Here is a 14245-nt window from a genome sequence, read left to right on the forward strand (position 1 = left end):
ACTGTCAGCTCTAATTTTTAATTTAATGAATGGTAATGCTGAAGTAGTATTTGTAATTACATTGTAGCTTATGGTTATTCTACAATTAGTTTTTCAAAGCTGTATTACTGAAACTCTACAGCTGTTTTGATAAAGTATGCCAATTAAAAAGCAACAACATAAAAAATGACTCAGTGGAACACCTATACTCTTGGCTTGTCTGAAGTCTCAAAAACATAACTTTCCTCTATAAAAAGAAAAAAAAAGATGATTCTGTTTACTTACTAGATAGGGCTTAGGATTTGAGGTGGTTTGGTTTACTTGCCAAATACTTAGAAATCCTTCACCATCGGCAACACCGCACTGCAAGGAACAAACTGTATTTATTATCATACTGGTTACTGGATGCTTACTTGATGATGGTAAATAGCTGACTTCAGCAATAAACCCACCTGAAACACCAAACCACTGCCTGCACTTTCAATATCAACAATGACTCCTGTACGAAAATGTACGTTAGAAGCCAAGTGAGATCAGTGATACTTGTTGAATGATTATTTAAGGACTGATGCTCTCCTACCCGACTCTTTTCTGCAAATGGAAGCTTTTTAAGTATGGAAGATTATCTTTCAAATACTAATTTTAAATGCTAAAGCTTACATAGGCATTGTTACTTCATGACTCTGCCTGAAAATGCTTAGTAAAGTAAAATGCATGACAGCATGCCATAAAACCATAATAACTATTAAGAACTATTATGGAAGGACTCTACTATGTCATGAATGGTAAAATGACCGAGATTTTTGTTAACCCAATGCGTAAGAATTAATACTGTACGTTCTATGCAGCATATTCTACACCTCTAAATGTTTTACAGGGTATTTTTAGAAATATTTAGAATTATTTTTTGTATTTTCTCCATTTAGTCAGGTTTCACATGTCCCACCTGAGTTACGTCCATGTGAAGCAGCTGGGACAACTAGTACATCTTAACTTCTCACTTAACATCGATTCCCTTGTGATGTTACGATTGCAATATCTCAAACCAGTAATTTTTTTAGAAGTTCAAATCAGATTTTATGCTACCTGAAAATAAGTAGGCTGGGAGATACTTCATCTTTCCAGACATTTCTAATTGTTAAGCTTCCACTGTTTTATAGCTATCTTACTCTCATGCCACAACACCTTTAATTCACTTTTTATGGCTCTTAACACTAATGAAGTTAAATAATTTGTCTGTAAAATGCAAACAAAACCTGCTAAAACAATAGAATAGACAACATGAAATACTGAAGAGGTGGGTATTACTCTCCATTTCTTTCTTTGCCCACTGTTTTCTGCATCTCATCTAGCTCACAGAACCAGTTCTGGTCAAAGTGTATGGCTTTTTTGTACTCTGTATCTGCTCTCCACTGTACTGGCGTATACTTAACGTTCTTCAAGTAATAGGCTGTATCTGCATCTTCTAGGTAATGCATTCTGTCGAAACTTTACCTTGGCCAGAATGCAAAACGTGAAGCACTTACTGTAGACCCATGCCTATCTCGCTACAAGTTTGCTTCCACAAAATAGGTAAGCTCATTTATTTTTTTTTAAATGTTTAAATTAGAAAGGCCACCACACAGATTTCAGAGACGAGAGAACAAAAAAGCCTGAAAATGCAACAAAGGGGATATAGGATAACAGCGTGAAGCTGATAGAAGAGAAAGGAGAATAGGTCAGTGTTTATTATAAAGCTTCCATATGCAGCCAAAATAAATGATATGATACTGCTTATGGCATCATTCTAGGACATCTTTACGCTTTTGTGTGTCACTAGTTAAGATACTCAGAGGCCACGGGACAACCAAACATTCCCTTATGAATAAAAAAAAAGGAAAAATCCTAAATGTTGTACTTACCTTGTTGCCCTGTGAATTGAAATACATTCTTGTAACCCTGGCATTCCCAGCTTGTCGGAAGCATACCAACTGCTGTGGCCTTGTCCACTCAAACATTCGAACGCTACCGTCTTGTGCTCCTGTAAGATCTATGATTAAAAGATAGATGCTCGTTAATACTACAAAACTTTATAGACAATTTATCTACTCTGTACTGATAAGTGATTCACTTACAATATTGGTGGACTGGATGTGAAGCCATTCGTTTGACGTTATTCAGATTTCTTTTAATAAGCTTAATACAAAAGAAATAAAAAATATTTTAATTTTGATAAAAGGACATAAACACAGTCTTCAGTTTTGTTTATACTACTACATAGTGAGTGTCTCCCCGTTAAGAAAAAAGCCTGGTAAGCTAACATTACTTGCATCTAATTATGCTTATTTACAGTATAGCATTTAAGGCTGTGTATGACAGCTTTTTTTAGACATCAAAGTTCAAATAGTATTAATATCATCTTCTATTATACAAAGAACTTAAATCCATACTGATGTATATGCTTTTAATATTAGTCCTAATGCAAGAATTTAAAGTTTGTGATTGTTCTAGTTTCGGTTGGCTTTTTTGCTAGCTTTGTTTTGTCCCCAGAAACTCAAGGTCCTACATCAAAGTTCACGTAAGAAACAGAAAAAACCCAATTGTCCCATTATTTTCTATGTCACAATAATTCTGTGCCACTATATACAAGAAAATGCTTCGTTTGGCCTTCTTTTTGGCCAGATCTTGGTCATTGTAGGCCTTTTATGTCAACACTGAATTAACAGTATGATGATTAATGCACACTAGGTTTCTCTACTAAATAATAGACTACGTAAAATAAGTTTCTTGAGCTGCAAGCAACAAAACTACTTACCACACCAGCGCCAGTGCTAGTCTGACCACTGCCTAACCATGGCATAGAAGAAGATGGTTGTATCTGATTCACTCCAAAAGATGGTGCAGTTGACTGAGTTAGTGTTGTGGTAGAACCACGAAAGTCAATATCATCAGAACTGTAAAAAAATAGCAGTGTTCTTGCTTTAAACAAATGTTTCATTGCTACCAATGCTGTTTGCTTATCTCACTGTCAAGAGCCTAATAGCAGTTGGTAAAGGAAGTGATTATGAGACTATAAATTGATAATTCCTGCACTTTCATTTTACAAACATTTTCCACGTGCTCCAAAGCTATTGGTGTTTAACCTCAACAGATGATCCTAACTGTAGTAGACAGATGTTCAGAATATAAACTCTCCTGAGAAGAATATTGTTGGAATATTCCTGATCTGCATGTCTGTCTGTCTATCTATTCTGTGTGATGGGGCGTGGTACAGATGAGTCCTTGCTGCAGCCAATACATTCATAATTCTCAGCACAATAATAGAGGAGACAGTAACTTAGGCTGTTGCATTTTACAACAAGTATCAGCTACCACAACTAGCCTCAACACTGCAATGATGCTCATGCAGTCTTTCTAAGGTAGCACTTCCTTTATTAGCTCCTGCATCATGGGATTTTACTTCATTGTGTGGTGCAGACATGCCAAAAATACTCAAACCCTTCAAAACCACTGTATCTCCATGTGTAAAGCAAAGACTGTAATATTTTTTGCCTTCCCTCACTGCTTTGTAGAGCAATCTGAAACCTTATGGAGTAATTAATTTTATTTTGCATGATCCACTTGTGCTTACATAGGTATTATATATGCAGTCTCATATTAAACCAACATGCTTAATAGAACCACAAAGAAACAATTCTACCTTTTTGACTCTCTATCATATTCTTCCCCAATCCATATAAATGACTGAGCAGCCAGTAGAGATGAAATATCAAGTTCTTGAACATCATGTGTAGATGCCAAAACAATTTCATTGCTGTTTGCCTATGCAGCAGAAAAAGAAAATTTATAGTAACTATAATTCAGAACTTTTTATTATGCTTATTGTAGTATTCGAGGCTTACCTTATTAACTGCAAATGCCATTATCATATCTGATTCTTTGTGAATGATTTTTGCTTTTCCTCCAGGGTAGCCAAGATCTGCTTCAACCTACAAGACATTTATAAAAAATTTCAATTAACATGAAAAACAAATCCTTTTTGTAGAGGTACATTCGGACTAAAAAAAAGCCATACAAAATTCATGCAAGAAAAGTTCAGTGGCCTCAGCATTATTTAGGAAGCTAAACTTTAGATTTCTCATACTCTTTGGTGCTCTAGATGCCAAAAGTTATATTTGAGTGTAAGATCCACAAAGTTGTGTGTGTAAAACTATTTACAAGGTCCGCACTTATCCCAGTTAATGGGACATCCAAAGTTAATTCACTGATTAAAAGCCTGCCACACAGACCTCACAGAACACATAGCTTCTGTTAGTCACATTAGAGAAAGAAAAGCCAGTTCCACAGAACTTTTAAGAATGTGCTAGAAGTTTGGGAGAAGGGATACTACCTTGTTTTTGTGATCTTCTGCTACGCAGTTTTGTTTGACCTGCTCCACACGATCTTCTACAGACTACATAACATCACACAGTCACAAACACAAAACACATGCACAAACAAATATAAAAAAAGAATGAAACATTCCAAACTAGATTTTAAAGGCCACTCTGTCAGTAAATGATGACAAATGTATTTTTAACTTTTTATAAAAGTCACAGAAACTAAGACAGGAATCTAAACAAACTCACTTAAAATGTAATGCCTCCTAGATGCACACAAAATGTATGATAGAGTAAATAAATGGAGGAGTAATACACACACAAACTCCATACTTACAGGAAATCTTAAAGATAATAATAGTACGCTTATTTCCCATGGTTCTCATGTGTTGGTTTAAATTTTCAGTTACAGCTCACTACAGTTGTAACTGGCACGATTCATAAAGCCCCATATTATATATTACTATATAATATTACTTTTATATGTATATATTACTCATTCATATATACATATACACAAAGTAATAGTTCATTTAAATTTCTGTTTTCAATATGGCACACAAAAAATATTATATGAATACTCAAATTGATTTATTTATTACCCTTACCACAGATGTTGTTTCTTTATTAGGACAATATTCAAATACATAAAGATAAGGTGAGATATGCCTTGTCTAAAAACACTCGCTTCAGTTGATATTTCAATAAACAACATGAAGGTCATGTTGATTTAAAAAAAAAAAAAAATCCAAACACTGTTAAATGAAAGAAAGGAAATTGAAATACCAACAAAAAAAGAGAAAGAAAAATTTAAAAAAGTTCTGAAAGAGAATGAGGAACCGTTATAATTGAACTTTTTTTTAAAAAGAAAGTTACATCCTTCATTTACCTCACTTTGCTTTCTTTTCTTTGTGAATATATATCTTATAAATGTCTCCTGAAGAAGTTCTTGCTTCACAAGAAAATGCCAGAGCCTTTTTGCTGGCAGAGCTGAATAATCTTTTGATCTGGATGAAACAGAAGGAGCAGGGTGGGGCGGGGATGGGAGAAAAAAGCTTCAATGTAATTAAAGGTGAACAAAACCAATAAATCTAAAGAAGGACTCAATGACTATAGATGAAATTCCAATTTGAAGAAAAAAAACCCAAAAAACCAATCAAAAGTTTAAGCTGTGATTCATTCAGAGCAAATATCAAGATATACTTAGTATATTTTTTTTAATCCACAGTATGTTACTGACTTCCAAGTACTACAGTTTAATCTGCTGACTTGCATATATGTCTGTATTTGCACTGTACTAAAACTGCTTTTCTGTTTGTACTGTGCTGGTCCTACAGAATTACTTTACATATTTCTTTCAGCATTCAAAAGAATTTTCGAATATTTAGCTCATACATGAGCCAAACAAATTTCATTGCCTTGGATTTGAGGAGAAATACTTCTAAAGAAGCAGTGCATGTTTGTAAGAATATTTTAATAAAATCCTATAGCGAGCAAACCTGAAGTTGTATTTTAGGATATTGAGAAAAGCAAGTTATTTTTGAGTTGAAAACATGGTTTACTATCTGCAATTTACTATTTAAAGATACCTACAAGCATGCCATTGGTCTAAAACCAGGAGGATTTGCTTTACAAGCGCCATACTAAAACTTTCTCTCCTCCTGCATGTATTCTATAACTCTCGTGTTGCTAAGCTAGGGTGGGAGACAGCTGCTGCTGGAGGAATAGTAAAAAAAAGTTGAATTGGGTCTTCCCAGCAAGAGCCCTTGATTCATAGTTATCCAAGCTCCCCTCTTTCCTTCTTATTATCCCCTCTTGCTGCAGTTGTGAAAGGGGCAGCAGAATAAGTAAAGGCTGCTACAAGAGACAGCTGCATAAGAAAGAACAAAAACGATGTGGGAAAATGGTCTCTGTAAGGCACTGTCTAGAACTAAGATCTAGTCAACCATCATTGGACTGTTTAGGTGGAAATAAAAGTGACTTACTTGAATGGTGTGTTTTCAGGTTCAATCATTGCTTTATTGCGGAGAAGAGCTGGTCCTGCACTTACTCCAAGGTCACTAGGATAAGTATTGATGTAGTTTGGTGGTGGGCCTTCAAACTGGTCCATTCTATCTTGAAGAATCTGTTCCCAGTGTTCCAAATTTTTTATTACAGCAATGCCCAATGGTGATGTTACAGGCAGATCTAAACAGAAATATTAATAGAGTCAGGCTCAGAGAAAAAAAATCATTTAAGTTACAGTGTGTATAAAACCCCAGAATAATACAACCATACAAAAAAAAAAAATCTTGAAAGGAAACTTACTTGTTGGCAATTGTAATAAACTCAAGAAGAATTAAATTGCTTTTTAATTTTCTTTTTAAAATTTAACTGAAGTCTGACAGAGAGCTACTTACACAAAAAATTAAAATGTAAAGCAGAATTTAAATTACCAGTGAATTCCAGACCAGCAATGGGAAAGAAGTTCTTAATGTTGTGCAGAACTAATTTTACCATGGTCAGATGCAGAAGAGCCCAGCTGTATAAAGAGAATAAATTTATTTGTGTTAAAACAACATTAATACAGTTATCTGCAGAATATTTTTCTCCTTCTAACAAATACATAGATCAGAAAAACAGTAGAGATGGTTTACTGAGGTTTACCAGACATGCAGAGAAAGATACTTCTATATCAACTGTGCAACATAAGAATGCCTCTAAGGGCCCTTAGCTGTTACAGACAGCATCTCCTTCTCTTTTACAAATCCTTCATGATTGGGCTCTTCCTCCAGATAAGAGTGTGCATGCATGAGCCTCTGCAAGACTGAGAATAAGTTCAAGCCCCCTTAAACACCTCCTGAAATTCTCCATGAAATCATAATGAATGCAGACAAGATATTACTTGAGTTTGGTATTCATGCCAGAAGCTTTCACAACACTGAAAGATTTTCACAGACATTAAAGATGCAAGTCCTGTGCAGCATAGCTGTAAAGACTACTGAGAGACTTGAAGAATTCATTAAAGAGCCATAATTTTCTTCCCTTATTACAATGTTGAGGTGACCCACTTTATTTCATTTTATTTTTGCAACATTTTCTACTTTAAGTGGTTTTGTTCATTTAATCTGCTCCTCATTCAAAAACTAAAGACCAGTATTCTGAAACATCATTCTAGACCTGGCATTGTAGTACATCCTGTTCTTTGTGTCTTGAAAATGAAGACAGGAGTTTTTATTTGGTTCCCCCCAGTCCAAAAAATGCAAACCACGCAGCTTTGACTTCCTAATCCTTTTCTTTAGGCAAATAAATGGGGAACTTGTACTGTGATGAGAACTTGTCAGTCCTGTAATCCCATAGTTATAGATAAGTTTATCCACAGTACTGAAATTATTTGACTTCGACTGTGGAGAGTGCAGAGGACTGGTATTTTCTTTAATTTGGAAGAAAAGGTAAGCACATAACATAATTATCTAAAATTGTGGCAATATCTGCTAACCTGTAAGAATTGGCATCTTTGTGTTCCTGAATCTGCACATCAGAGAGGAAAGCATCATCCTCTTCCTCATCACTGTGAATGCTTTCATCAGAATCGTATATAACACCGCTGTCTGACAAAGGAAGAAATGGCTGCAATGCAAAATAAAAGTCTGCTATAAAAGCAATTTTCTGATGTTTTAAGATTCAGCTCTTACTTTAGTTGTCAATTAACTCAATGACAGTGATAGCATTTGGGGTCTCCCCAAAATATAAACAAGTGGCAAGGGGAAAAAATTTTATTACTGGCAAGAGACTTGTTTTGAAAGTGAAGTAATAGACTTGTAGTCTCTTCATCTTTATTACAAGAATATTCTGCAACTTACTATGAAAAGCACTCAAAATTTTCACATTGTTTTTGTCCTTTAAAACTTAACAGAGAAGAAATATGCTTTAACTTATATTGTCCTTTTCAAATTACCTTTGCCATAAAATAGTCCCACATACTGAGCTCTGGAGGGATAAACTTCTCTTTGTAAGAGGGTCTTTCTGCAGGGACAGGTGGCGGTACAGTACTATCTTTTACTGGTCTTCCTGGCACTAGCATTCTCATGTTGAACCGACGACGATGTTTATCCATTTCTTCTGATGGAAGAGGTGGTGCTAAATTCAGGTAATTTGAAAAGCTGATATTAATATTGCATCTTTAGACACAGCTGTATTTTATAATTGAAGCAACTAAAACCATTGCTATTGATACTAATTTCTACTAGTTCAGAAATCAGTGCCAGTCTAAATAAAGTAAGTGTAATCATATAAAAAGTTCACTTATAAGATATTCAATAACTGTGGCATTTATAAATTGGAAACATCCTGAAAAAAATATTTTATTTTCTATATTAAGTTCTTGGGAGATGAAGCTTTTAGCTGAAAAAAAATCTCAAGAAAGAAATTAAACTGCACAAGTAGCAGTAGTTATTAAAAATATAAGCCAGGGAAGTCTCAAGATAGTGAAGAAAATTTGAATAGATGGAGGCTTTTTGACAACTGAAGTCTATTTTGAAGTGTTATGATTTAAAGTGTTTAAAGAGTTATCAAAATATTAATATAGAAATTGGTTTTCAAAGCGTTATTGGCCAGGCAACACTGAAGATCACGCTTACTTTATTATAAAGGAGACAGATATTTTAAAACTTTTTTTATTTTTTAAAAAAAAAGCCACTGCTAGCATTCATCTACACTGCAAGTTTTTACAAACCTTCATTACCATCCTCTGAAACATCAGAAGCTGTAGCAGCTTGTAGGTTAAAGGAAAACAGAACACATCTCAAATGAAGACATGACTTTATGTAAGTTATTCATATAAACATCTTGTGAAAATAACCACTCTAAACGAGTTTAAGTTATTCTATGAATGACAAATATCTACTGTGCATACTTACAATGGTGCATTGCATTACTACTGTTTTGGTTTATATTTCAGATATAGAACATCTAATTTTTGCATGTTTCAAGTCTATTGTTGTCTTTAAAGTCTATGTGACACGATATTCATTATTCTCGCTATGTGAAAGGCTATGACGTATGGTTGTATTTGCCTTTTTCTCTAGAGCTTGAATTCAATCTCCATTTTTGCTTTTCCTCATGCAGTATATTAAGACACGTTCATCTGTCTTTACAAAATTCATTGTTTTAGTTGGAGCTTACATATGCATGAACTGTTTTTCTGACAGATGAAGTTGCTATTCTTCTCTGTGGTCTTATTCAAGGTGAAATCACACCTTGCAAAAGAAATTGATTTCAGAAATACTGTTCCCATGTTACTGCAGTTATTAAGCTTATCTTTCATGTACAGAAAACCATAGGTATTATCCCTGATGGACATCATCTGTTTTTTCACTAAAAAATAATGCCTGAAAGTCCTGGAAAGTGTTATAAGTAAGCATCAAATAGTAATACTGGCAATATAATAACTGCACAGTTTTTCCAGCAAATTCAAAATGTGCTGGGTGCCATTACAAGGGACAACTGCAAGACAAAATGGGTTTTTATGCTTTTTAATTAACATAACTGTTTTCTTGCCACTAGGTACTTACATTCCTCTTGCTTTGTTTTTGCCTTTAAAAGGAAGGAAATCTTTCCTACCAGGTTACTAAAAGGTATAAAGTGTAAATCAATAGTATGACCTTTAAAGAACAAAGTACCTGGAATATTTTCTGACTGCCTTCGAGGTTTTACAAGAAGTTTCACCCCTCCACCAAAAACAGCGGCCCACATTCGACTGTTCAAAGGGTGGGCTGCTAGTCGAAATAATTCATTACATGAATTGGTTGCAAGGGCATGTATAAGGAGACTCAGGTAGACAGCTACAACAGCTTCACAAAGTAGGATGTTTAACTTTGGTTGATCTTCATCCTGAGCTGAACTTAAGAGGTTTATAAGTGAACTCACACCTGCAAAGAGAAAAGCGGAAACATTGTTAGATGAGTAGGAGTACAAATGTTGAAAAAAAAGGAAATGCTTCACCTCTACATTTTATGTTAAACATATACTAATAGCCACATGATACTTTAATTCAGATGAAGCATCCTATTAATATTTTTCTTAAAATCATAACAATCAAAATTTTAAAGAAGTAAGTGCCTTTGGTCTGGGACTTGTGTGTTGTACCTCTCTGCAAATACTGTGGGCAATCAGCTTGCCTACAAAATTCCTGCACTGTTTCCACAGCACATACCTCAAAATACTAAACTTGTGCTTATACATTGGGAATAGTTGTTTTGACAGCTATACAAAGTAAAACATGGATGTAACACAATACCATAGAAGAAGCTAACAGAAATAACTTCACTATAGAGTGAAGCAGACTGGAGGAAAACATTTTAGGATGACAAATTATCGGCTTGTGTTTAGCTCAAAGATCATGGTCTCTTCTTCAAGCAAGATGTTTGCCATACAGAAATTTTATTCTTATTTGTTCTGATACATGAAAAAGTGAAAGGCTATTAATTATTTGAGAGCTAAATCAGATACACTTATCTATTATTAACCATACATAATTTTATCCATTAAAATATAGGGCAGTGAGATAATTACTAAGTGTGAAGCTGGTCCAGTGGTGCTAAAAGTAGCCCTATTTTTGTTTCTCACCAGGCCACTGAGCAGGAGATGAGTTTGGAGTTGCATGCTCTTCAATACTTTCTGTCCTCAGTCTGCGTCGATCACTCAAAAGCAAGCCTTGATAAACCATTCCTGTAAACTGATTCGCTTCTGTTTGACTGCTAAATACAAATTAATTTTTTTCTGATGAGAGAGGATTTTAGAATATTTTTGTAATATAGTATATATAAATACTTCTCATTTTAATCAGAAGATGCAATGTTTAAAATTCTATAGGACTAAGTCAAGAATTTTATAATTACATGGTATAAAAAGTTCATCCTTTATTAAAACTTAAAAATGTTTCCATGTGACATTATCAATTTTAATATGTATGTGCATACTTCGAGATATGAAAAAGGCTTTTCAGAAATCCTAATAATATATTTGCTCTGAAGACTTTTTAAAAATGTTTTTTACAGCATTCTCTTTTAGTTTCAGATCCAAATATAAACTGCCTAAAACCTAACTTCAGTTAAGTTCACATATTTCCCCTGCACCTCTATTCAGCAAGGGATGTACCGTGGAAAAGAACACAAAAATATTTTTCAGTAGCATCCCAAGTGAGAACGACACCAGATTTTCCTATCATTTATTGGAAAAAAAATCTGAATTATCAGTGTTATTTTATCTTTGTAAAACTGTTCTAGCGTATCAAAGCTAGTAATCTGTACACTGCACACAGATATTGAATCCTTTTTTAGACACCTGCATGAATAATTTCCATTTTGGATACACAAAGTATTCTCCAAATGCAGGACTGCAAGAAAACTTCTGTTTTTACCTGTAGCTGTGGCTGTCACACAGTGCTTGATAAATGGATGCAGAAAGTGAAGCTGCTAAGGAATGAAGTGTATACACCTGAAATAAAAAGAGCAAATAAGCTCTACATCGGTTATATACATAAGATGAGGAAACTACAATTCTTTCTAAACAGCACTGGAAATATATTATGCAGGAATGTCCTAGTTTTAAACCAAGTGTAGGAAATAGTAACTGAATGTTACTTTAAGTTTAAAACACAACTGCTGGTTCAAGATCACGTGATCACAGTAAAAACCTTCAAATATTATTATCAGAATGAATTTTATCCTAATACAGAAATGCTGCAATGAATAAGTATATTGAAGAAGTGACCAAGTATGTTGTTTTATGTTAATGAATTTCATAGCATGGTTCCTGGAAGCTGTACTATATAAAACAGCAGTCCAATGTAGTAGTAGTTGCACAATATGCATAAAATACAAAAGTTTGTGTAAACTTTGTATGATTGTTTTATCTATGATCTCTTTTTTTACCTCAGTTATGTGCTTATAAATTTCCAGAAGTAACAGGAATAATACTGTTATTGCCTCACAATGCAACAGAAACGCTCCAGTTCTTAAACAGAAGGAATTAAATGATTTCTTGGAAAGTCCAATGAGATCCACAGTGTGAAGAAAATGGTGCTGTCAAACTGTTAAAAATGTAAACTTTCTTAAAACCAACCACCTTGTGTTTATTTCCATCTTTTCCTATCATTTTTCCACTGAATTAAATGCTAGACCTCAGATTAAAGCTAAGAATTATCTAAATAGTTGTTTAGAAATTAGGAAGCGTCAGATCTTCTTTCTGAATTGTCTTTCACAAGAAAATGCGTGTGAGGTACAAGTTTTTAAGAGTAAGAAAGATGCTTGCTGTAGTATAATGCATGATGGAAAAGGAGTCAACTGATATGAGAGAAAGATTTAAACCAGCTTGAGTTGCAGATTTAAACTTAACTGTCTTGCAGTGGGACAACCCATATAGTTTCCAATTTTTTCCCTGCTTTCATTTAGGCAACAGAAATTCCAATTAATTTAATAAATATGAATATGATCTAAATGTATAAAACAATAATTTAGCTTCTTACTAATTATCTGTATCATAGTCTCACACTCTTTGGCTTTTTTTCCCCCTCTATTTACTAAGCCTGAATCTAATTTATTTACCCCAGGGTATGGAGTCAGATAAAGTAATTCACCACAATTCCTTAAAATGCAGTACACCTGAGGAAATTTGCTCTAGAGTAAGGTTTATAATACCTAAATTAATAGATGGTATTAACTTACAGACTCGCATCTCCACTTTCATAAATCCCCAGAATGATAATAATTAGTTAATTCACATGATCTTGTTGTTTTAAGAGCCAAAAATTCACTGTTTTAGTAACAATCACTTTTAGAAATTTCCTGAGAATGATCAGAATTTGGATGAAAGGGAACTAACTGGATTAAAAAAGATCTCAGAAAGCAAGTTGTTAACAAGCACTTGGTCGGACCTAAAGGAGGTGGTCAGTATTGTTAAAGGGTAAGTGCTGAAAAGTTAACTCAAACAACACATTGTATTTTTGCATGTTCACTTCCCCATTTGATAAGAAATTACTTAGCATTTCCTGAAAGCTTTTCGTTACCTTGACATCTTCAATATTAGGATGTGGTGGTGATTTCATCTGCACAATAGTGTAAAGAATATCATGGATGTGGTTGTTTAAATACAGCACAGGATTAGCTATCACAGTTTTTGTGGATGCTATACTTGCAGAAAGCAATGGTAGTGTTGTGGGTAATGGAAGCGGAGACTGAAGTTGTTTTACAGTAGTTTCCTGTTTAAAAGAAAAGATGGTATTTAAAACTGTTGCTGTGAGAAAAAAAAAGTTTTAAAATTGATAATTTTACAACTTAAGTGTTTTTCCAGAGTTATTTATCCTCTTCCACTTCTGTCTACTCAGTACAGGCAAGACTTTACTGTTACTGATGTCAAAAGTAAGTTCTTATTTACGATAATAACATGGATCAGACAACCTGATAGCCGAGTTTGCTGGAATGCATTTTGATTTAATTCAGGAAGAATATATTTATGTAATTCATTAGCAAGTGTTGGGATTGTCTATTAAGAAACACTAACTAAAATTGCACTTGCAGTAGAATGAGTTGACATAATACTCACTGCTCTGAGTTTAATAACAGAAGTCTAATTTGCACTAATCTGAGTTTCTCAAGTGGAAACAGATTTTTTTAATTCTCATAAGTACATGCAAAGCTTAGTACCACCAAAACAGTTGGCCACTGCCTCTATTTGAAATGTGAGAAATCTAGGACATCTAAAACAAGTTAAGGGACTTACCAGCATCAGAATATCTGCTGTAGCTCAGGTTAGTCATTAATATTTTCTCTATTTATATGAAATAAATGTAGAAAATCTCATAATATAGTAAAAGTAAGCACTACCCTGTCTGACTTGGTATTATTTGTTAAGTCTTGCAGCTGAGAATC

At 34.1% G+C, this 14245-nt stretch overlaps 1 protein-coding gene across 5 annotated transcripts in view; it reads right to left on the minus strand.

Moving 5' to 3' along the window:
• Positions 1-14245, minus strand: part of DMXL2 (Dmx like 2) — a 54499-nt gene that overhangs the window by 4988 nt on the left and 35266 nt on the right. For 2 of the 5 annotated variants that reach the window (XM_054077328.1, XM_054077324.1), the window contains exons 25-41: positions 13384-13575; positions 11737-11813; positions 10944-11074; positions 9998-10246; positions 9052-9090; positions 8275-8456; positions 7816-7946; positions 6773-6858; positions 6323-6524; positions 5227-5344; positions 4349-4411; positions 3861-3947; positions 3659-3780; positions 2774-2912; positions 2094-2154; positions 1881-2008; positions 265-342 (exon numbers count right to left, since the gene is read on the minus strand). In XM_054077328.1, coding sequence (XP_053933303.1) covers positions 265-342; positions 1881-2008; positions 2094-2154; positions 2774-2912; positions 3659-3780; positions 3861-3947; positions 4349-4411; positions 5227-5344; positions 6323-6524; positions 6773-6858; positions 7816-7946; positions 8275-8456; positions 9052-9090; positions 9998-10246; positions 10944-11074; positions 11737-11813; positions 13384-13575 — 2085 coding nt within the window. The remainder of the gene's footprint in view (positions 1-264; positions 343-1880; positions 2009-2093; positions 2155-2773; positions 2913-3658; positions 3781-3860; positions 3948-4348; positions 4412-5226; positions 5345-6322; positions 6525-6772; positions 6859-7815; positions 7947-8274; positions 8457-9051; positions 9091-9997; positions 10247-10943; positions 11075-11736; positions 11814-13383; positions 13576-14245) is intronic. The other 3 variants (XM_054077326.1, XM_054077325.1, XM_054077329.1) reach the window with 3 other exon arrangements.

Source organism: Cuculus canorus, chromosome 12, assembly GCF_017976375.1.
Source record: "Cuculus canorus isolate bCucCan1 chromosome 12, bCucCan1.pri, whole genome shotgun sequence".
Lineage (NCBI taxonomy): Eukaryota > Metazoa > Chordata > Aves > Cuculiformes > Cuculidae > Cuculus > Cuculus canorus.